Source organism: Oncorhynchus clarkii, chromosome 32 (genome assembly GCF_045791955.1).
Source record: "Oncorhynchus clarkii lewisi isolate Uvic-CL-2024 chromosome 32, UVic_Ocla_1.0, whole genome shotgun sequence".
NCBI lineage: Eukaryota > Metazoa > Chordata > Actinopteri > Salmoniformes > Salmonidae > Oncorhynchus > Oncorhynchus clarkii.
The window spans coordinates 39,884,817-39,908,999 of NC_092178.1; the positions used below are offsets into that span (position 1 = coordinate 39,884,817).

Here is a 24,183-nt window from a genome sequence, read left to right on the forward strand (position 1 = left end):
ACAAATTAGTCTACAATATAGGCCTAGAATTCTGAAACAATCTGAAACAAAAATGGTTCAAAGATGGCGTAGCAGTCGGATGTGTGTCTTGTCATGTCCCATGCAAATATCGTTTTCCTCGTTTTTTTTGTATATATTTCGTATATATTTTAATCTCACTTTCCATCTACACACTGAATATACTCTCCTGCAACCCGTCTCACCCAATGTGGTACGGACCTGCTATTTTTATACTTTAGAACCGGAACCCCCATCAGAAGCTAGCCAGCTAACTAGCTACTAGCTAGTAGTCAGTTAGCCATTGCTAGCGGTCTTCACCGTTAACTCGGACACCAGCCAGTCTCAGCTCGGTCAATACCTGCCAGTCTGCACAGCGCGATATCAACCCAGAGCATATTGGACTGCTTTTTCTTTACCACATCTCCGGATTCCTCCTGCAAGCTCTGAACCTTTACACTGGATCATCGCAGCTAGCTAGCTGCAATCCGAGTGGCTACTCCTGGCTAACATCTCTGTCCCGCAGCAAGTACCAGTTAAACTTGATCTAGCCTCGAGCGAAGCCCATCTCCTGGCTAGCCGAAGAGGTCCACCAGCCAATTCTTGGGCTACAATACCTCTTTTGCCAATTGGCCTGGACCCTTTACTGCCGACACGGAGCCCCGCAGATCCATCACGACTGGTCTGCCGACGTAATCGTCCGAGGTGGTCTCAACAGTCTCTTCCGTTACAACATCGCCGAAGGCCCATCTGCTAGGCCCATCTGCTAGTTGTCTGAATCGCCGTGTCTCCAGCTTGCCTAGTGTAGTAGTGACTACTGAATCGTCTCCCTGACTCACCTATTGCTACTCATTGGATGATGATCACTCGGCTTCACATGCCTCTCCCTAATATCAATATGCCATGTCTATTGCTGTGAATAGTGATTATTGTCTTATTTCACTGTAGAGCCCCCAGCCCTGCCCAATATGCCTTAGATAGCCCTTTTGTCCCACCCCTCACACATGCGGCAATCTCACCTGGTTTAACTGGTGCCTCTAGAGACAAAACCTCTCATCGTCACTCAATGCCTAGGTTTACCTCCACTGTACTCACATGCTACCATACTCTTGTCTGTACATTATGCCTTGAATCTACTCTTCCACGCCCAGAAATCTGCTCCTTTTACTCTCTGTTCCGAACGCACTAGACGACCAGTTCTTATAGCTTTTAGCCGTACCCTTATCCTACTCATCCTCTGTTCCTCTGGTTGTGTAGAGGTTAACCCAGGTCCTGCATCCCCCAGCACCACTCCCATTCCCCAGGAGCTCTCATTTGTTGACTTCTGTAACTGTAAAAGTCTTGGTTTCATGCATGTTAGCATCAGAAGCCTCCTCCCTAAATTTGTTTTATTCACTGCTTTAGCACACTCCACCAACCCTGATGTCCTAGCCATGTCTGAATCCTGGCTTAGGAAGGCCACCAAAAATCCTGACATTTCCATACCCAACTACAACATTTTCCAACAAGATAGAACTGCCATAGGCGGCGGAGATGCAATCTACTCCTTCATACTATCCAGGTCTGTGCCCAAACAATTTGAGCTTCTACTTTTAAAAATCCACCTTTCCAGAAACAAGTATGTCACCGTTGCCGCTTGTTATAGACCCCCCTCAGCCCCAGCTTTGCCCTGGACACCATAAGTGAATTGATTGCCCTCCATCTATCTTCAGAGGTCGTACTGTTAGGTGACCTAAACTGGGATATGCTTAACACCCCGGCCGTCCTACAATCTAAGATAGATGCCCTCAATCTCACACAAATTATCAAGGAACCTACCAGGTACAACCCTAAATCCATAACCATGGGCACCCTCTTAGAAATCATCCTGACCAACTCGCCCTCTAAATACACCTCTGCTGTCTTCAATCAGGATCTCAGCAATCACTGCCTCATTGCCTGCATCCGTAATGGGTCCGTGGTCAAACGACCACCCCTCATCACTGTCAAATGCTCTCTAAAACACTACAGCAAGCAGGCCTTTCTAATCGACCTGGCCTGGGTGTCCTGGAAGGATATTGACCTTTATCCCGTCAGTAGAAGATGCCTGGTTGCTCTTTAAAAGTGCATTCCTCACCATCTTAAATAAGCATGCCCCATTCAAAAAACAGATATAGCCCTTGGTTCACCCCAGACTTGACTGCCCTTCACCAGCACAAAAACATCCTGTGGCGTTCTGCATTAGCATCGAATAGACCCCACGATATGCAACTTTTCAGGCAAGTCAGGAACCAATATACACAGTCAGTTAGGAAAGCTAAGAAATTTGCATCCTGTAGCGTTAATTCCAAAAAGTTTTGGGACATTGTAAAATCCATGGAGAATAAGAGCACCTCCTCCCAACTGCCCACTGCTTCTCCTTCACCCAAATCCAGACAGCTGATGTTCTGAAAAATCGGGATCTCTACAAATCAGCTGGGCTCACAACAATCTGGACCATCTCTTCCTAAAATTATCCGCCAAAATTGTTGCAACCCCTATTACTAGTCTGTTCAACCTCTCTTTCGTATCGTCTGACATCCCCAAAGATTGGAAAGCTGCCGCGGTCATCCCCCTCTTCAAAGGGGGAGACACTCTAGACCCAAACTGTTAGAGACCTATATCCACCCTGCCCTGCCCTTCTAAAGTCTTTGAAAGCCAAGTTAACAAACAGATCACCAACCATTTCGAATCCCACCATACCTTCTCCACTATGCAATCTGGTTTCCGGGCTGGTCATGGGTGCACCTCAGTCACGCTCAAGGTCCTAAACGATATCAAAACCGCCATCGATAAAAGACAGTACTGTGCAGCCATCTTCATCGACCTGGCCAAGGCTTTCAAACTCTGTCAATCATCGCATTCTTATTGGCAGACTCAACAGCCTTGCTTTCTCAAATGAATGCTTCGCCTGGTTCACCAACTACCTCTCAGATAGAGTTCAGTGTGTCAAATCGGAGGGCCTGTTGTCCGGACCTCTGACAGTCTCTATGGGGGTGCCACAAGGTTAAATTCTCATGCAAATACTTTTCTCTGTATATATATCAATGATGTCGCTCTTGCTGCTGGTTATCCACCTCTACGCAGACGTCATCATTCTGTATACATCTGGCCCTTCTTTGGACACTGTGTTAACAAACCTCCAAACGATCTTCAATGCCATACAACACTCCTTCCGTGGCCTCCAACTGATTTTAAATGCTAGTAAAACTAAATGCATGCTCTTCAACTGATTGCTGCCCGCACCCGCCCGCCCGACTAGCATCACTACTCTGGACAGTTCTGACTTGTGGACAACTACAAATACCTAGGTGTCTGGTTAGACTGTAAACTCTCCTTCCAGACTCACATTAAGCATCTCCAATCCAAAAGTAAATCAAGAATTGGCTTCCTATTTTGCAACAAAGCCTCTTTCACTCATGCTGCCAAACATACCGTCGTAAAACTGACTATCCTACCGATCCTTGACTTCGGCGATGTCATTTACAAAATAGCCTCCGACACTTTTATCAGCAAACTGGATGTAGTCTATCACAGTGCCATCCGTTTTGTCACCAAAGCATACAGTGCCTTGCGAAAGTATTCGGCCCCCTTGAACTTTGCGACCTTTTGCCACATTTCAGGCTTCAAACATAAAGATATAAAACTGTATTTTTTTGTGAAGAATCAACAACAAGTGGGACACAATCATGAAGTGGAACAACATTTATTGGATATTTCAAACTTTTTTAACAAATCAAAAACTGAAAAACTGGGCGTGCAAAATTATTCAGCCCCCTTAAGTTAATACTTTGTAGCGCCACCTTTTGCTGCGATTACAGCTGTAAGTCGCTTGGGGTATGTCTCTATCAGTTTTGCACATCGAGAGACTGAATTTTTGTCCCATTCCTCTTTGCAAAACAGCTCAAGCTCAGTGAGGTTGGATGGAGAGCATTTGTGAACAGCAGTTTTCAGTTCTTTCCACAGATTCTCGATTGGATTCAGGTCTGGACTTTGACTTGGCCATTCTAACACCTGGATATGTTTATTTTTGAACCATTCCATTGTAGATTTTGCTTTATGTTTTGGATCATTGTCTTGTTGGAAGACAAATCTCCGTCCCAGTCTCAGGTCTTTTGCAGACTCCATATGGTTTTCTTCCAGAATGGTCCTGTATTTGGCTCCATCCATCTTCCCATCAATTTTAACCATCTTCCCTGTCCCTGCTGAAGAAAAGCAGGCCCAAACCATGATGCTGCCACCACCATGTTTGACAGTGGTGATGGTGTGTTCAGGGTGATGAGCTGTGTTGCTTTTACGCCAAACATAACGTTTTGCATTGTTGCCAAAAAGTTTAAATTTTGGTTTCATCTGACCAGAGCACCTTCTTCCACATGTTTGGTGTGTCTCCCAGGTGGCTTGTGGCAAACTTTAAACAACACTTTTTATGGATATCTTTAAGAAATGGCTTTCTTCTTGCCACTCTTCCATAAAGGCCAGGTGCAATATACGACTGATTGTTGTCCTATGGACAGAGTCTCCCACCTCAGCTGTAGATCTCTGCAGTTCATCCAGAGTGATCATGGGCCTCTTGGCTGCATCTCTGATCAGTCTTCTCCTTGTATGAGCTGAAAGTTTAGAGGGACGGCCAGGTCTTGGTAGATTTGCAGTGGTCTGATACTCCTTCCATTTCAATATTATCGCTTGCACAGTGCTCCTTGGGATGTTTAAAGCTTGGGAAATATTTTTGTATCCAAATCCGGCTTTAAACTTCTTCACAACAGTATCTTGGACCTGCCTGGTGTGTTCCTTGTTCTTCATGATGCTCTCTGCGCTTTTAACGGACCTCTGAGACTATCACAGTGCAGGTGCATTTATACGGAGACTTGCTTACACACAGGTGGATTGTATTTATCATCATTAGTCATTTAGGTCAACATTGGATCATTCAGAGATCCTCACTGAACTTCTGGAGAGAGTTTGCTGCACTGAAAGTAAAAGGGCTGAATAATTTTGCACGCCCAATTTTTCAGTTTTTGATTTATTAAAAAAGTTTGAAATATCCAATAAATGTCGTTCCACTTCATGATTGTGTCCCACTTGTTGTTGATTCTTCACAAAAAAATACAGTTTTATATCTTTATGTTTGTAGCCTGAAATGTGGCAAAAGGTCGCAAAGTTCAAGGGGGCCGAATACTTTCGCAAGGCACTGTACTACCCACCACTGCGACCTGTATGCTCTCGTTGGCTGGCCCTCGCTACATATTCGTCGCCAAACCCACAGGCTCCAGGTAACCTATAAGTCTATGCTAGGTAAAGCCCCGCCTTATCTCAGCTCACTGGACACCATAGCAACACCCACCAGTAGCACTCCAGCAGGAATATTTCACTGGTCATCCCCAAAGCCAACACTTCCTTTGGCTGCCTTTCCTTCCAGTTCTCTCCTGCCAATGACTGGAACGAATTGCAAAAATCACTGAAGCTGGAGACTTATATCTCCCTCACTAACTTTAAGCATCAGCTGTCAGAGCAGCTTACCGATCACTGTACCTGTACACAGCCAATCTGTAAATAGCACACCCAACTACCTCATCCCCATATTGTTATTTATATTCTTGCTATTTTGCACCCCAGTATCTCTACTTGCATTATAATCTGCACATCTATCACCCAGTGTTATTGCTAAATTGTAATTATTTCGCCTATATGGCCTATTTATTACCTTACCTTCCTACTCTTCTACATTTGCACACAATGTACATAAATGTTTCTATTGTGTTATTGACTGTACATTTGTTTATGTGTAACTCTGTGTTGTTTTTGTCACACTGCCTTGCTTTATCTCGGCCAGGTCGCAGTTGTAAATGAGAACTTGCTCTCAACTGCCCTACCTGGTTAAATGAAGGTGAAATAAAAGAAACATTCAGTGTGCAATCTTTCTCACGATTTGATTACATACACTAGTTTATTAAAACACATATCTTTATTGGTTTTCAAGTGATTGCTTTGCTTCCCTTGCTTGTAGCACTAGGGAGGACTAGGCTACTTCTTTCCTCTTGTCTATGAGTCATAGCTACAGTTGCTCCCCACCACAGTCTGCAGAATTCCATTGCCTAGTTATTATGGCTTTACTGGAACTAAATATTGTCTTGAAATAATCATCAATGTAAATACCCATTTCTGTTTTTAATCACATTGTTTGTGAGGGATTATTTTGGGTTTATATTGAAGTGTTCAGCTGCCACGAATAGGGATGACTTCTGACTGCATAGCCTACCATCAAATATTAAATGTTTTCTATAACCTCATAGTTGATATACTCATGTAGAGGCAAAAGCTGTACACAAATGAAATAAAAGAAGCATGGAATGTAATGCTGACAAACCATGTTTACATTAGCCCTTTTAGTGTTGAGCAATTGTTTTGCAATTTAAATGTAGCATCATGAATTTACTTGGGCAATTCAACATTCATCCCTAAAGTTCACACACACCCAGTGAATGAAGAGAGGGGAAGATAGGCGGAGCATTGAGGAAATCTCTCTCTCTCTCTCTCTCTCTCTCTCTGTGGTCAACTATATGGGCACTAACAGACTGATTCTCAGACAGTGTTCCTAGGCTGGTAATTCATTTACAGAACATACACTGACAACTGGAGCTATTTCACAGTCAGAAAGACAAGTTGACCATCAGACAAACGCTGATTTACATTTTCCCCCTTCCTACAACACCTTTCAAGGTAAGACTCATGGAAGATTGTCCTATGAAATAGAGACAAAACTTATGTTTTTGTTTGAGTTGATCATCCAATTATATAAAGACTAGCCAACAGATAATATATTTAAAAAAATACAAATTCAATTATGATCAGCCTTTCTATGGCCAAAGTTTTGAATGACTAGACTCAGTTGTTTTCAAATTCCAGCAGCAGGACTTTCTTTAGGAATGTTAGATAACATTTTTCAATTTTTGCATGTTAATGTCTAGCCAGCAGATTCCGACCTTACCGTTATGCTTGTTAACACTGAGCTGCACTGAGGTCGGAACAATCATGGTTAGATTAAGAGACTGCAGAGCCGGCACGAGATGTGGGTCGGAAAAAGTGACAATGCAGGGATGGGATGTTCCACTGTACTCCAACTTTTACCTATATCCAAACTGATACATCGAAAACTGCAATTTTTGTCCACACACTAGCTAGCAGTTGCCACAACCGCAGCTCATTGTAAAGAAGAGTAACGGTAGGGTTGGAATCTACTGTCTAGAAAGGCCTATGGCAACAGTGCTGAGATTTATGATTATATGAAGTTCATGATTATTTGAGTGTTTGTGGTATTCATATGCAAATGACAAGTTAATTGACTTTGATATAGGCCTTGTTCTGAAATTCTGACAAAGATCTTTATCTCCCTGTACAGACTAGGCTACCTTCACCTATCATGACGACACCTAACCAGAATCGAACCCCCCGCGGCGTGGGCACCCCGCTCTCCCCCAACCGCATCACACGGCTGCAGGAGAAGGATGACCTGTGCAACCTCAATGACCGCCTGGCCGTCTACATCGACAAGGTGCGCTCGCTGGAATCTGAGAATGCGGGGCTGCGGCTGCGCATTACTGAATCGGAGACCGAGATTAGCCGGGAGATGAAGGGCATGAAGGCTGCTTATGAGGCCGAGCTTGCTGACGCCAGGCAGACTCTTGACTCGGTGGCCAAAGAGCGTGCACGCCTGCAGCTGGAACTAGGCAAGGTGCGGGAGGACTACAAGGAGCTCAAGGCCAGGTACCTACAGCATCGGTGTATATTCCAATATAAAAACCATGTTTTTATCCTATAAGCCCCACCATGCAATTGATAAAGCCCTCAATTAAGAAAGATAATCTTTTTAAAAAATATATATATTTTACCTTTATTTTACTAGGCAAGTCAGTGAAGAACAAATTCTTATTTTCAATGACGGCCTAGGAACAGTGGGTTAACTGCCTGTTCAGGGGCAGAACGACAGATTTGTACCTTGTCAGCTCGGGGAATTGAACTTGCAACCTTTCGGTTACTAGTCCACTAGGCTACCCTGCCGTCGCAACACATTCATACTGTAATGTCCTGGTGTGTGTGTGTTTGTGTGTCTGTGTGTCTGTGTGTCATTAGAGTGCAGGGAGAGCGGTGGAGCGTTGATGTGCCATTCAGTTGAACTGAGTTTAGTATTATTAGACTATTAATATTAATTAGAGTAAGAATGTCTGATTACATCATTCTGTGACAGCCAGAAAAGCTAGGCACATTTTGCACAGGTTTACATAGTCAGTTGAACTTATGAAAGTGTGTGTGATGGTTAAGCGTTGGATTCAAACTTTCCATGCCTACTGTTTCCATTCTGGAGTAGTTTGGGTTCTCTGACTCACCCAAATAGGTTTAAGATGTAAAAGTTATACTGCCACAATGTCTCCAGTGGTTATATAACAACCACTGGGGAACCAACTCAAGAGCATGCATTGACCATGTGAACGACTAAGTCTGAGGTTTCAACGGAAATTTTGTCTCTCTGATTAAAAATGTATGCAAATATACAGTTTCCTATGATCTGAACAGATCCAGATGTTTTGTATTGCATCTCCATTCTTGTGGGCACTTGGATGCTTGAATGCCTTTTGAAGACGTTCTGATTCTGATCAAAAGCTTGTTTGCCTTTGACCTCAAATACAATTTAAGGTAATTTGGATTAGCCTAAAATGTATCACTTACCATGCATGAAAGGATTTGAAATGAAGTACGCTGTTTCTGTGCTTATCAGTAGCATATAAATCAAATCAAATCAAATTTTATTTGTCACATACACATGGTTAGCAGATGTTAATGCGAGTGTAGCGAAATGCTTGTGCTTCTAGTTCCGACAATGCAGTAATAACAAGTAATCTAACTAACAATTCCAAAACTACTGTCTTGTACACAGTGTAAGGGGATAAAGAATATGTACATAAGGATATATGAATGAGTGATGGTACAGAGCAGCATAGGCAAGATACAGTAGATGGTATCGGGTACAGTATGTACAAATGAGATGAGTATGTAAACAAAGTGGCATAGTATAGTATAAAGTGGCTAGTGATACATGTATTACATAAGGATACCGTCGATGATATAGAGTACGGTATATACGTATGCATATGAGATGAATAATGTAGGGTAAGTAACATTATATAAGGTAGCATTGTTTAAAGTGGCTAGTGATATATTTACATCATTTCCCATCAATTCCCATTATTAAAGTGGCTGGAGTTGAGTCAGTGTCAGTGTGTTGGCAGCAGCCACTCAGTGTTAGTGGTGGCTGTTTAACAGTCTGATGGCCTTGAGATAGAAGCTGTTTTTCAGTCTCTCGGTCCCAGCTTTGATGCACCTGTACTGACCTCGCCTTCTGGATGATAGCGGGGTGAACAGGCAGTGGCTCGGGTGGTTGATGTCCTTGATGATCTTTATGGCCTTCCTGTGACATCGGGTGGTGTAGGTGTCCTGGAGGGCAGGTAGTTTGCCCCCGGTGATGCGTTGTGCAGACCTCACTACCCTCTGGAGAGCCTTACGGTTGAGGGCGGTGCAGTTGCCATACCAGGCGGTGATACAGCCCGCCAGGATGCTCTCGATTGTGCATCTGTAGAAGTTTGTGAGTGCTTTTGGTGACATATACACTCACCGGGCAGTTTATTAGGTACTAATCTAGTACCAGGTCAGAGCCCCCTTTGCCTCCAGAACAGACTGATTTCTTCAGGGCATTCTACAAGGCGTCGGAAACATTCCACAGGGATGTTGGTCAATGCTGATGCGATGACATCACGCAGTTGCTTCAGATTGGAAGGCGGTACATTCATGCTGCGAACAGCCCGTTCCATCCCATCCCAAAGATGCTCTATTGCAGTGCTCATCAACCGGCATTCCTAGTCAATCGCCAAACATTTCTGTAAAAAACCCAACGATAAGCCTTGCGATCCTAATTTTTTTTATTAGTCTCACGCTGTTGGCGGTAGCTGCACTCAATTCAGCTTCCCTACACGCCAGGTAGGCGACGTGTTCCCATTTTGAACCATTTCATATATCTGAAGGTACGAACTGCAATCCCTAGTACTGGGTCGGTGCCCCCTTTGCCTCCAGAACAGGCCTAGGAGGAGCAAATCAAGTGCATTGGCCTACCAATGGCCAATCAGATGGCTCAGATTATCGTGTCTGCAGTAATATAGCAGGTGTTGATACTGTGAGATTTCTACACTTTTAAAACCATGACTAGAGACAGACTGTCATTGAATACAGCAAAGAGCTGCTATTTTTATGAGTGAGTTCATGTCAAAGTTTTTACTCAGCACTGTCAACACTTTCTATTTAACACTTTTATAAGTCATAAAATGTGCGTTCTCCCTACTTAATAATTTTTAATACCAAGGAATATTTCACTTTCTCTGGTCATAGGAGTAACAACATTAATTTGTGCATAAGGCAGAAAAAATCCAAAGATCCATTTTCGTGAACAGGGTGGTGCACCAAATGAAACTGTCCGGTGACTGTAGTTTGCCTACACACACCCACTTCCTACGCCTTCTGCATGTGTCAAATGATTCCGGTTTTATTTAGCATATTCCTTCATTTTACTCATTGCTCAATGCAGTTTGACTGCAACCATCATCCAGCCAAACAGCTCCCACCCCATCCTACTATACAGAATCCAAGCCCAGTGACTATCACTTTCCCTTTTGTGCTTTCCAGTCATCATTCTGTGTCCCAAATGGCACCCTATTTCTTACAAAGTACACAACTGTTGACCATGGCCCATAGGGCTCTGGTCAACAGTAGTGCATTGTGAAGGGAATAGAGTACCATTTGGGACACAACTTAAATGTACAATACGTGGCAGTGTTTGGAGTGTTCCACTCCCCGCTTCCATTATTTTTTCATAAATATTGAGATGGTGACAGCCTTGTGTTTGGCAAAGGCAGGCCGGGTTGCCATGGCAGTCTCTCAACCAAACAAAGACGGTCGTGGCTTGTGGCTACCATATGCGTCACAGTGGATGGATATAGATATAACTATGACTCATAGCACAGGGCTGGAAACACCCCCACCCATTCCCAGGCTTTCCCACCTTTCTCCTCCAGGCTTTCATCTCCCTAAAATAGCCACAGGATACAGCTGTATGAATGAAAAAAAGGAAATGTTGGAAAAACAGTTCTACATCTACATGATGTATTTGTTGAAGGGATAATCAGTGTAGGTAATCAAGTCAGTGTAGATAGACTCTTGTCACTGACATTCTTTCTTTCTGTAGCAATTGAGATTGGAGACAGATAAAATTACATTTATTATATTAATATAAAATCTACTCAACACTCCAAGAGACTGTTCATCATAATTATGTTCATACAAACCAGTGATTCCAGTGAATGCATGTCTCCTCAGGAACACAAAGAAGGAGTCCGACCTGGCAGGGGCGCTACTCCGGCTGAAGGACCTGGAGGCTTTGTTGAACTCTAAGGATGCATCCCTGACCACTGCCCTGGGAGAGAAACGCAACCTTGAGGCAGAGGTCAGAAACCTAAAGGCCCAGCTAGCCAAGGTGAACGCACTCACAATTTGTCTGGTTCTCCATGACACTATCAATCCCATTCACACAGCTATTGTCCAACACTATTGTTCCACTATTGCTTTTGTGAGTCACTGACTTTTTTCACTCCAGTTCATTCTGATTCAATCTCTTCATCTAGTTGACACTGTCATCTCTTCTTATTGTGTGCATGCTTGTGTGCGCTTGCCTACATGTGTGTGAATGCCATACCCTAACATCTTATTTCTCTTTCTGACTCGATCAGCTGGAGACCAGTCTGAGCGATGCTAAGAAGCAGCTGCAGGATGAGATGCTGAGGAGAGTGGATGGAGAGAACCGCATCCAGACAGTAAAAGAAGAGCTGGAGTTCCAGAAGAACCTCTACACTGAGGTCAGACTGTCGGACATTGTCACTACTGTTACCATGATGATGATAATCATAATTTTAAGACATTTTAACTAGACCTCCATGACTAGTTTGCAGTAAAACTAGTAGTAATCATTATGGGTCAGTAATGTTTCTCAATTAAGATTAAACAGCAACTGCCCCTAAAAAGCTACTTCTTGTTTTGAAAACAGCCTATGTTGCATCGATATGAGACAGAAACATTTGTTATAGTGTTAAAATTGATTACAAAGTGTAAATAGAATAATTTTTGTCATAAAGTCAGTCTCGTACAAAACTCAGATTTGCGAGACAATAGGAATAAATGGTATGTCACGTAATGAAGGGTTCCATAACAGTTTTCCTTGGGTTGGGTTTATGTCAATCCTGCCCTCATGCCCACAGCTGGCAGCAGCAAAGTAATCATCAATTAGGAGCGCAGCTGCACATGACCCCATCATAATGCCCATGGTCAATTTGGTTTGACATTCAATATCCGTATGGGGCTATTTAAGGACCATCAATAAATTACAAAATGTACATGGAATAATATTTGAAAAGGTTAATAGCTCCAAATTTCAATGTCTTAACTTCAAACCAACTATAATTTGTAGAAATTTGTAGTTTTCGTGCACATTTTTCACTTGAGAAATAGTTTACCAAATACCTTAGCTATATGTTCTTTACTATTCTGTCATCAGATTTTTCATCAATGCTCCTTATAGGACACATCACTGCACTCTATACTCCTCTGTAAACTAGTCATCTCCGTATAGCCGGCGCAAGAACCACTGGTTGATGCTAATGTACAAAGCCCTCTTAGGCCTCACTCCCCCTATCTGAGATACCTACTGCAGCCCTCATTCTCCAAATACAACACCCATTCTGGCAGTCACGTTCTGTTAAAGGTCCCCAAAGCGCACACATCCCTGGGTCGCTCCTCTTATCAGTTTGCTGCAGCTAGCGACTGGAACGAGCTGCAAAAACCACTCAAACTTGACAGTCTTATCTCCATCTCTTCATTCAAAGACTCAATCATGGACACTCTTACTGACACTTGTGGCTGTTCGTGTGATGTATTGTTGTCTCTACCTTCTTGCCCTTTGTGCTGTTGTCTGTGCCCAATAATGTTTGTACCATGTTTTGTGCTGCTGCCATGTTGTGTTGCTACCGTGTTTTTGTCATGTGTTGCTGCCATGCTGTGTTGTTGTCTTATAGGTCTCTCTCAATGTAGTGTTGTGGTGTCTCTCTTGTTGTGTCGTGTGTTTTGTCATATATTTACATTTTTAATCCCAGCCCCTGTCACCGCAGGAGGCCTTTTGCCAGTCCATCATTGTAAATAAGAATATGTTCTTAACTGACTTGCCTAGCTAAATAAAGGTAAAATAAAATAAATAAATAGACTAGACTAGATGCGTGCGTCCTCATGTGCCATCGCACGCATGTTGATTTGGTCCATCCACACCGGACATGATCAGGACACGTAGGTTGAAATATCAAAACAAACTCTGAACCAACTATATTAGTTTGGGGACAGGTTGAAACAAATGAAATATTCATTGACATTTAGCTAGCTAGCTTGCTGTTGCTAGCTAATTTGTCCTGGGATATAAACATTGGGTTATTATTTAACCTGAAATGCAACACTGGCTGTGTGGTCAGAATGTTAGCCCTGAAAATAATTGTATTTATTTCCTGAATATTTTGTGGAAGTGTTTCTGGCTATGTTGTTGCTACAGTGGCTCAAGAGGGACAAAGAACAGTAATATTGTCGTTTTTTCCTCGTTATTCAAGAGAAGGACCTTGAGGGAATGTGGGAGCACAGGTGTTCGTTTCGCCTAGCCGAGTTCTACTCGAAGCAAACCAAACCTATGTATGCGGACGCCTTTACTGTGTACTTTTTTGGCAGAGTGAATGTACAAACACTTGCCATTGAGGATTATTTTGAATCCAGGAACAGGCTTAATCTGAGTCGGGGAAACCGGTCCTTAAGATTTAGTTTTGTTGATAAATCTCTTACAGGAGCTGAGAGAAACGAAGAGACGCCACGAGTCTTGCATGGTGGAGCTGGGTAACGGAAAACAGGAGGACTTTGAGAGCAGGCTGGCCGAGGCCCTGATAGAGATGCGCTCCCAGCACGAGCTACAGATCAAGATGTACAAGGATGACATAGAGAAAACCTATACATCTAAGGTAGCCCATCCATCAGATTTTGAGGTTGAGAAAGAGAGCTTCATGATGTGCAATGTGCCTGCTAGTAGTATATTCAGAAAGCTGCAGGCCAACATGCATGCTACCATTTGAGAGATTTGAGCACAAGTTTGATTGAAGTACATTTCATCAGCATAGCTAAGGGATGAATAGCATCAGTTTAGACGACCACTGATTCTGGTCCCCATGCTCCCAAGGACTGATGCCCTTTTGTTGTTCTCTGCCAGTTGGAGAATGCCCGTCAGTCTGCTGACAGGAGCAGTCACCTGGTGGGGGCAGCCCATGAGGAGCTGCAGCAGACCAGAGTACGCATCGAGTCTATGTCCTCCCAACTCAGCCAGCTGCAAAAACAGGTATAGTATTTGTGCAGGTTTGTCAAAATAATAACACGTTATATACACATGCGCAACCAAAAGATTCCACAGTTAATCTCGGTTACCCAGAAGTAAAATTATCTTGCGAAAGTTTGTCATTTCATGCCATTAACAATTGCGATTACCTTTGTGGAAAGGAAGGAAGCTAAGTCTCCTCCATCGCAAATGGAAACTCTCTGCCAAACCCCTCTTTTTTGCTAATTTCACCTGTGTTTATCATGGCCAAAAAGCACATTTTTGTTAGTGGAAACCGTTTATCATCCACACACAGACTTAAAAATCACTGCACTAGTTAAACGCCGCCTTCGCACAATCCTGATTTGTCAGAAAAACCCAAACCAGGAACTACTGCTGCTCGTAATCACATAATTGTATGTGAGGCTTGACAGATTCTCACCGGTTCATCGCTCCACAAGAGATTATTCCCCAGTTCACATCCGGTGCTGCAGCGTGCCATAATTGCTAGCTAGATCCAACCAGAAAACGGAACAAATGACTAATATACACACATTGACTTGTTAGTACCAGATCCACTAAACAAAATCATCAGACAACATTTATTTCCTGTATATTTTCTGTTTGCTCTGGTGTTTCATTTGGCTAGCACAGCAAATAATATCACTGGAGCTAGCGTGATGTGAAGGTAGAAAAATATCAGTTTACATTGTTAGCCAGCTAGCTAGATAAATGAATATCTCTCACGACAGCCAACAAAGTAACTATGTAGCTAGCATATAAATTCAATGTTTGACTGCCACATTGTTTACCTCATAAGTTAGCTAGCAGCAGTAATTACCCAACTATCAACCCCTCTCCCCCTAACCAATGTCACTCAGTTCTTCGTCTGCATCCTCCAAAACACAACTATATTTTACCCAAGCCCACTGACTTTTTAAAATAAACAAACTAGTTTTAATGAACCGCTAGCTTGTGCCAATCATGTATTATCAGCCTCACTTTCCAAGACTTAGTTAGTGGTGTGTTTACAGTAAAGCTGAACTTTACAGATGCTAGCACTGACACCTTGTGGGGATAATGTTGAACTGCATATCATCACACCAGGATGGTACATAACATTAGTTTTATTTCAAGCAACATATTTGGTGATGTATTTTGAAGTTAAATGAACCTTAAAATGTTATTTTCTGCATACCATCATGACAATAATATTTGATAATAATGGTTCTCTCCTGTGCGTGTCAGGTTAACCCAGGCCCTGTTTGTCCCCAGGCGCTCTCGTTTGTTGACTTCTGTAACCGTAAAAGCCTTGGGCTCATGCATGTTAAATTCATGCATGCATGTTCAATTCTCGGGCCGACTCTTTTCTCTGTGTATATCAATGATGTCGTTCTTGCTGCTGGTGATTCTCTGATCCACCTCTACGCAGAAGACACCATTCTGTATACATCTGGCCCTTCTTTGGACACTGTGTTAACAAACCTCCAAATGAGCTTCAATGGCATACAACACTCCTTCCGTGGTCTCCAACTGCTCTTAAATGCTAGCAAAACAAAATGCATGCTCTTCAATTGATCTCTGCCCGCACCAGCCCGCCCGCCCGACTAGCATCACTACTCTGGACGGTTCTGACTTAGAATATGTGGACAACTATAAATACCTAGGTGTCTGGCTAGACTGTAAACTCTCCTTCCAGACTCATATTAAATCTAGAATCGGCTTCCTTTTTCACAACAAAGCCTCCACTCTTCACCCTACCGATCCTTGACTTTGGCGATGTCATTTACTAAATAGCCTCCAACACTACTCAGCAAATTGAATGCAGTCTATCACAGTGCCATCCGTTTTGTCACCAAAGCCCCATATACTACCCACCACTGCCACTTGAATGCTCTCGTTGGCTGGTAATCACTACATATCTGTCGCCAAACCCACAGGCTCCAGGTCATCTATAAGTCTTTGCTAGGCAAAGCTCAGCTGACTGGTCACCATAGCAACACCCACCCATAGCACACACTCCAGCAGGTATATTTCACTGGTCATCCCCAAAGCCAACACCTACTTCGGCATCCTTTTCTTCCAGTTCTCTGCTGCCAATGACTTGAACGTATTGCAAAAATCACTGAAGTTGGAGATTTATATCTCCCTCACTAACTTTAAGCATCAGCTGTCAGAGCAGCTTACCGATCGCTGCAGCTGTACACAGCCCATCTGTAAATAGCCCACCCAACCAACTACCTACCTCATCCCGTATTTGTTTTTGTTTCTGCTCTTTTGCACACCAGTATTTCTTCTTGCACAGCCTCATCTGCACATCTATCACTCCAGTGTTAAATGCTAAATTGTAATTACTTCACCACTATGGCCTATTTATTACCTTACCTCCTTACTTCATTTGCACACACTGTATACAGATTTTTCTATTGTGTTATTGACTGTACATTTGTTAACCCCATGTGTAACTCTGTGTTGTTTTTGTCGCACTGCTTTGCTTTATCTTGACCAGGTCGCAGTTGTAAATGAGAACTTGTTCCTCAACTGGCCTTCCTGGTTAAATAAAGTTTAAATACATTTTAAAAAATGTAAAAAATCCCTAAGTTCTACCTTCATTACAAGGGTAGGTTTAGCTACAGATTTTAACACCAGATAATGTGATTTAACCCCAAAAGATGTTTACCCATTATACTGGGAGTTACAGGTTTGCCAATATAAAACGTTGCCAAAGGTTTTTCAACTAACCTGGTATTTGTGATACTGTCTTGTTCTCGATTTGTGGAAACAGGAGTCTCATAAAATGTCCAGTTCCAGGGGGTCCGTTTGAATTATTAAAATAAATACATGTTTTGAGCCATGAAATAATCCAACAATGTGTAAGCTGCCATCTCGTCTATTTCAAATGTTCTCTCATTGATCAAGACAGGTGGAACCACCCCAAAGTGCCAGATGTCATGATGACACTCACCTGTCTCAATCAATGAAAACATATTTGAAATAGACAATATGGCGGCATACACATTGGTGGACTACTTCATGGAGAATAAAATGTATTTATTTTAATAACAGAGCATTTTCTAAATTCAAACGACCCCGCTGCAACTGGACACAGACATTTTATGAGACTCATGTTTCCACGAATTGAGAACGAACATAGTACGAACATAATCAAATGACACTTGAAGTTAGCTTGCTGGAGGACAGTGAGTGTAGCAGAATGAAGCAAATTGACGCAAAATCCTCCCGCAGCTGATATGCTTATTGTATTAAGATATAGATAAATTCATGATGGACAGGAGACACTACTTTAAGTCTCAGGGGGGAAGACCTCACATTACATTGGCTACTAGAACTCACCTCTGCTCCAGTCACACCCCTTTCACATCCTCCTACTCCGCTGACAGTATAACTCAGCCACCGACTGTGTGATCTGAGTCAATGTAGCAGAATTAAACCGGGGTGCAACTTCGGAAGTGGGGGGGACATTATTATTTATTTTTAATCCAGTTGGATAAACTCTCCAAACAGCCTACCCGACCGCTCGGAGGTGTCCACATGGTCCTAAAGCACACTGTCCCTTTTTTTGTGTCACATTCCAATGGGGGTGCTAGATTGATTCAGTTCACACATTCTGCTCTGCTGACTGCTGAGGTTGATGCGGAGAAGGATGTGTAAGTGTGTCGCACATTAGCTAGTTGACAGGTGCTAAGCTACTTCTCAATTCATCCTTCCTCGATTCCTCTCCTCCTTCTCAAAACCCATTGGAGAAGGTCAGAAGGGTAGGGACCTTGTAGCTTCTCATCCAATACAGTTGCAATACAATACAGATGAGGAAATGGGATGTGAGGAATCAAGGAAAGACAAAGTGAGACAAAATCCTAGTAACCATTGTGTGGTGATGTCACCCACCCTTAGACCTAAAGTACTGTTATCCTAGCCCAACTAGGATAATGGATGCTGGTTTGTGGGTATGAAGTGCTGTTGTAGACAGGGGTTGCATCCCATGTCAGCCATACAGGGATTGTTACACCGATGATCAAGGACATCAGCTGCAAATCTATGCAATATCAGACAAATTGAGAGTGAGTGACAATCAAATGAAACAGACAAACGGGGAATATTAAATCACCATAAAATACACTATACTTAATTCAAAGAATCAACACTTTATTTCATATCATACAAAGAACGCCTATGTAAATAGTTAGTGGGTTTAGACATCCATCTTACTCCAAAACAAGAGAGAATTGAATTTAAATGAATAGTGTCTAATACAAATAATTAGCAGAATGTCAGGTGTTAGGGCTGGGCTGCCTTACATTTATTTGGAAAATTTATTCTCACAAGCTCTACAAGCAAGAATGTTAAACAAAATTATATTTAAACATACTTTACCAGTTGTCTGTGCGGTTGGTCCTTTAGATAATTGCATAAACTTTTCAAAGTACTGGTAGTGCTTTCAGATGATTTCTATCACCTGATGCATTCATACAAGATGAAAATACATGCATGAGACGCATGCCTACTTCTAGAGCTCGTGCAACGTGTTTACATGTTTCTGTGCGTTTCAGGTGATAGAAATCTGAACCCTCTTTCATCGCTTTGAAAAGTTTACGTACTTTCCTGTAGATATATTTTCTCACATTCCTACCTGGAAAAGGGCCAACCACACAGACAACCATTAAAGTAAGTTAAAATGTGATTTTATTCAAGGTCGGTAGAGGAAACCTTTCCAATTTAGGCTATTCACTGAATTGCTTCTTTGGGAAATCTTATCAAATTTAATTTTGAAAAATAGATTAGTTCCCAGTTGCAAGGAACATCCGAACCTGACCTTGAGAAAACAACTAGACTGAGTTAGCTAGCTAGCTTAGCTGTTAAAAATATGTATACCCTGTCAATAAGTAAGTTTTACCCATTTCATAAGAACCTTTACACCCATTCCAGTTGGCAGCCCGTGAGGCGAAGGTGAGGGACCTGGAGGAGGCGTTGTCTCGTGAGAGGGACACCACGCGCCGTCTGCTGGGGGATAAGGAGAGAGAGATGGCTGAGATGAGACAGAGGATGCAGCAGCAGCTGGATGAGTATCAGGAGCTGCTGGATGTCAAACTGGCCCTGGACATGGAGATCTGTGCCTACAGAAAGCTACTGGAGGGAGAGGAGCAGAGGTATACTGAAGACATAGAAATATGCATTTTATAGTCACACATACAATACTTGTAAAATAGGGCAGGGTTAAACCTGTTCTGATAGCTAAGTTAGCTTGCTGGTTTCAATATTGAATCACTACAAGGGCTGCCGGCTAGAGCAGTATGGATGCCGTCTTAATTGGCTAGTCACCTCACCACCATGAACTACACACTGGTACTTTTTAGGGTTCTTTAATGAACAACTGTAGGATGTGGTTTTACAAGGAATAGAAAAACAAACATATTAAAGGACACAATAATGTGATTATTACTATAAGATGCATACAGTATATAAAGGTTTAACCAGATAAGCTTACTACAATTTGCTATGTAAATGTAATGAAAAAAGGCTTCACACAGATGTGAATACAATACGGACTTAAAATGATATGGTGTATTTAATAGGCTTCCATTACATCTAAAATATAATGCAGTATAGGAGAACATGAATCACAATAGCAGAATACATCTGCAGTCTATACACTGCTACACAATACAGTTCTAGTATGCTAACATAGACGGTAAGCTATAAAGTGGCCCGCAAGGACACGTGACCACTACAAGGTGCAATAACTGTGTACTGACCATGAAAATGGTGGACAGAGCGAGAGCGCTCACTAACACAACTTAAACCTGCTATCTCTAATAAGCTGCCGCAGTAACCAGCAGGCTGTACAATGTAAACAAACTCTGACCACGATAATAAAAGGACATAAATATTCTTAAATCTCAAGCATAAACATAACTGCAATGCACTGTGTGCATGAATCATAGAAAATAGTTAGCCTGGCTAACTAGCTAGTTGCTAGCAATAACGATACATAAGCAATTACAACTTGGAGGCGGTACTTACAACAAGCAGGCTAAAGAGAATGTCTCTGATTGGATAGAAATTTGGTGGTGATTGACTGATGATCTGTCGGGTATTCTAACTAAAGGGACGAACTAGAAATACTACATCTGAAAGCCTTTTCTACAATACTAATGCATATTGTACATTTTTACATACTGACAAAACACACATACTTTACATGTACTTACTCACACGGCTACAAACAGTCACATGTGGCAAAGTATTAAAAAGTACTGTATATACAGGTCAGAAGCACAAATACATGTCAAACTCAGTCATTCACAAATTACTCTTGCTCTTCTCCCTTCTCGGTTGTTAAAACCCATGGATCAATTCTACTCCATCCAGGTTGCGTCTGTCCCCCAGCCCTCCCACTACGCGAGTGACAGGAAGTGGATCAGGCACCCATACCGTCCACTGCAGTTCCTCTACCAAGAAGCGGCGTCTCAACAACACCGACAGTGAGGCCTCAGGCCTGACAGGAGGCACAGTGGCACGAACACGCATCACCCAGCAGGCTTCTGCCAGTGGACGTGTCACTGTGGATGAAGTGGACCTGGATGGGAAGTATGTGTTGCTCAGCAACAAAGCAGATGAGGTGAGAGGGGCTTGTTTGGCATTTTACACATTAAAGTCCGTTTGTTTTCTTATGAGGTTGATAGGATGAGGCTGAAGAGTGACATTTACAAATCTACTGCCACTGCTTTAGCACTTTAATTAGGGATTTACAGTAAATCCATCCACTACATCACTCCCACAGGACCAGAACCTGGGAAACTGGCAGCTGAAGCGACAGATGGGCTCCGGCACCCCCGTCACCTTCAAGTTCCCTCCTAAATTCACCCTGAAGGCTGGACAGAGGGTCACGGTAAGTGTGTCTGAAAAACTCCAATTATCATTGTGTTAAACATGGTCATTTTATCTGTGAAAAAAATGAAATTACTTCTGAATGTTCTTTTGGGGAATCAGATCTGGGCATCTGCAGCTGGCGGCAGCCACAACCCCCCTTCTGACCTGGTGTGGAAGACCCAGACCTCATGGGGCAGTGGAGACCACTTCCAGACCACTCTGATCAGTGCCAACGGAGAGGTGGGCACTCACTGTTTATTTATTTATTTGACATTTATTTAACTAGGCAAGTCAGTTTAAGAACAAATTCTTATTTTCAATGACGGCCTGCCCCACAAACATGTTCAAATTATAGTTTGTGACATTGCAACGGATCTTTCTCTCTATTCAGGAAATGGCTATGAGGAAGGTGACCCGCACCCTATTTGACCAGGATGATGATGACATGGTGAGTGCAATCAAATGCCAATTGAGTATGAAAGGGTGTGTCTTCGGACTTTGGCACGTCCATAAGGAATGCAGCAAAATTAATGTGTGGTTAATAGATATATCTCTGACGCCCCCTGCAGATGGCCCATAGCACATGTGGAGGAGATGGTGAGTATAACCTTCGGAGCCGGTGTGGCTCCTGTGGCCTGCCCGCTGACAGCAAGTCCAGCGGCGGCTTCTCTGTGTCCTCCACCTCCCGCTCAATCCGAAGTGGGGGCATCGCTGAGGGTCTCCTCCCACACTCCTATGTTGTGAGCAGCAGCACGTCTCGTAGGGTAGGTCCTATAAGTCCCACAGACACACAACATTTTTAGTCCCTATAAGTAGGCCCATTTGAAATCTACACTTCATCTGCTGGAAAGCACACAAACCTGTTTAATGACACAGAACTCTGGTTGTGTAGTCATTGAGCTATTCAACATATTAAGATATTTTGCACAACCAACAGCGTATGTTAAAAAATATATCTCATTTTTCAGAGTGGATCTAGAATGGAGAACTGCCCCATCATGTGAAGTTCTTTGAGTTCTAACTGGTGCACATGGACTCCATTTCATCTCAATTTTTATATATATATATCTTTTTTTATACTCTTTATCCAATAAAGTTTTTCTAACTTTATACATTGTAACACATTCAGACATGCACATGTATTGTATTTGATTTATGTTTAGATCCAGACAGAGCACAAATAAAGGTTAGATTAATTTGTTGGCATGAAAATTTGATTGAACCACTAGTGCCACTGTCAGCTATATATTTTCCCAATGGATCCCTGCATGTTACAGTATGCCTCCAGTCTGATTTGTAACACATATAGCTTCTATTCATGTCACAATTAATAAAATAATAGAATAGAATAACTATGCATGGATCAATACAATTGCCTCATGTTGTTTTAATGGTGTATCTTTGTTCTTGTGGTCTCGTTTTGTTATTCAATGCTGCACATTGTATTGGCTGTTTGAACAAATATGATGGCGCTGACAGATATGGCAGCTCTGCTTCTAAGTCCCAAGCAACTTTGCAGTATTTATTTTTTGTGTGTGTTATTTCTTACATTATTAGCCCAGAAAATGATTTGTGTTATTACGTACAGCCGAAAATAAATTTGGATATCAGAGCAGCGGTAACTCACCAGCATTACGAATAGGAATATGACTTTCCCGAATTGGATTCTTTGTTCATACCCCCCAGGGCAATTCAACTTATTCCAGAGGCTGCTCCAAAACACTTTCGGCGGAGAAGAGGTATTCGGAATGGATTTCTAGTCTGCTTCCGAGTATATTACTCGCTAATGTTCAGTCTCTGGACAATAAAGCAGACGAGCTCAGGGCGAGGATCTCCTTCCAGAGAAACATCAGGGATTGTAACATATTCTCGCAGTACATTGTGCAGAACAGGAAAAAATAACTGTCACGCCCTGGTCGAAGTATTTTGTGTTTATCTTTATTTATTTGGTCAGGCCAGGGTTTTTGTATGTGGTGTGTATGTATGGGGATTGTAGCTAGTGGGGTGTTCTAGTTAAGTCTATGGCTGTCTGAAGTGGTTCTCAATCAGAGGCAGGTGTTTATCGTTGTCTCTGATTGGGAACCATATTTAGGCAGCCATATTCTTTGAGTTTGTCGTGGGTGATTGTCCTTAGTGTCCTTGTTCCTGTCTTTGTTAGTTTACACAAGTATAGGCTGTTTTGGTTTTCGTTTTGTTCATTACGTTCTTTTGTTTTGTAGTGTTTGTATTAATTCATGTTTACGTTTGTTCATTAAACATGGATCGCAATCTACACGCTGCATTTTGGTCCGATCCTTGTTCCACCTCTTCGTCAGAGGAGGAGATAGAAGAAAGCCGTTACAGAATCACCCCCCACAACTGGACCAAGCGGCATGGTAACAGGCAACAACAGCAGCAGGAGTTGCGTAATAAGGATTTCTGGACATGGGAGGAAATCCTCGACGGGAGAGGACCCTGGGCTAAACCAGGGGAGTGTAGCCGCCCAAAGGTGCAGCAGGAGAAAAAGCCCGGGAGTCAGCCCCAAAAATGTATTGGGGGGGGGGGGCTAACAGGGAGTATGGCTACGCCAGGTAGGAGACCTGGGCAGACTCCCTGTGCTTACCGGGGGGCTAGAGAGACCGGGCAGGCACCGTGTTATGCTGTGGTGCGCACGGTGTCTCCAGTGCGGGTGCATAGCCCGGGGCGGTACATTCCAGCTCCGCTTATCGGCCGGGCTAGAGTGAGCATCGAGCCAAGTGCCATGAAGCCGGCTCTACGCATCTGGTCTCCAGTGCGTCTCCTTGGGCCGGCTTACA

General features: G+C 42.8%; 1 protein-coding gene across 1 annotated transcript; it reads left to right on the forward strand.

Moving 5' to 3' along the window:
- The first annotated feature begins 6,618 nt into the window (after positions 1–6,618).
- LOC139391802 (lamin-A-like) lies at positions 6,619–22,724 on the forward strand. Its single transcript, XM_071139356.1, has 13 exons — positions 6,619–6,732; positions 7,412–7,776; positions 11,431–11,587; positions 11,841–11,966; positions 13,983–14,153; positions 14,399–14,524; positions 19,445–19,665; positions 20,888–21,137; positions 21,300–21,407; positions 21,509–21,628; positions 21,780–21,836; positions 21,958–22,152; positions 22,357–22,724. The coding sequence occupies exons 2-13, from the start codon at positions 7,433–7,435 to the stop codon at positions 22,390–22,392; spliced, it is 1,911 nt and encodes a 636-aa protein (XP_070995457.1). The 5' UTR covers positions 6,619–6,732; positions 7,412–7,432; the 3' UTR covers positions 22,393–22,724.
- The last annotated feature ends 1,459 nt before the right edge of the window (positions 22,725–24,183 follow it).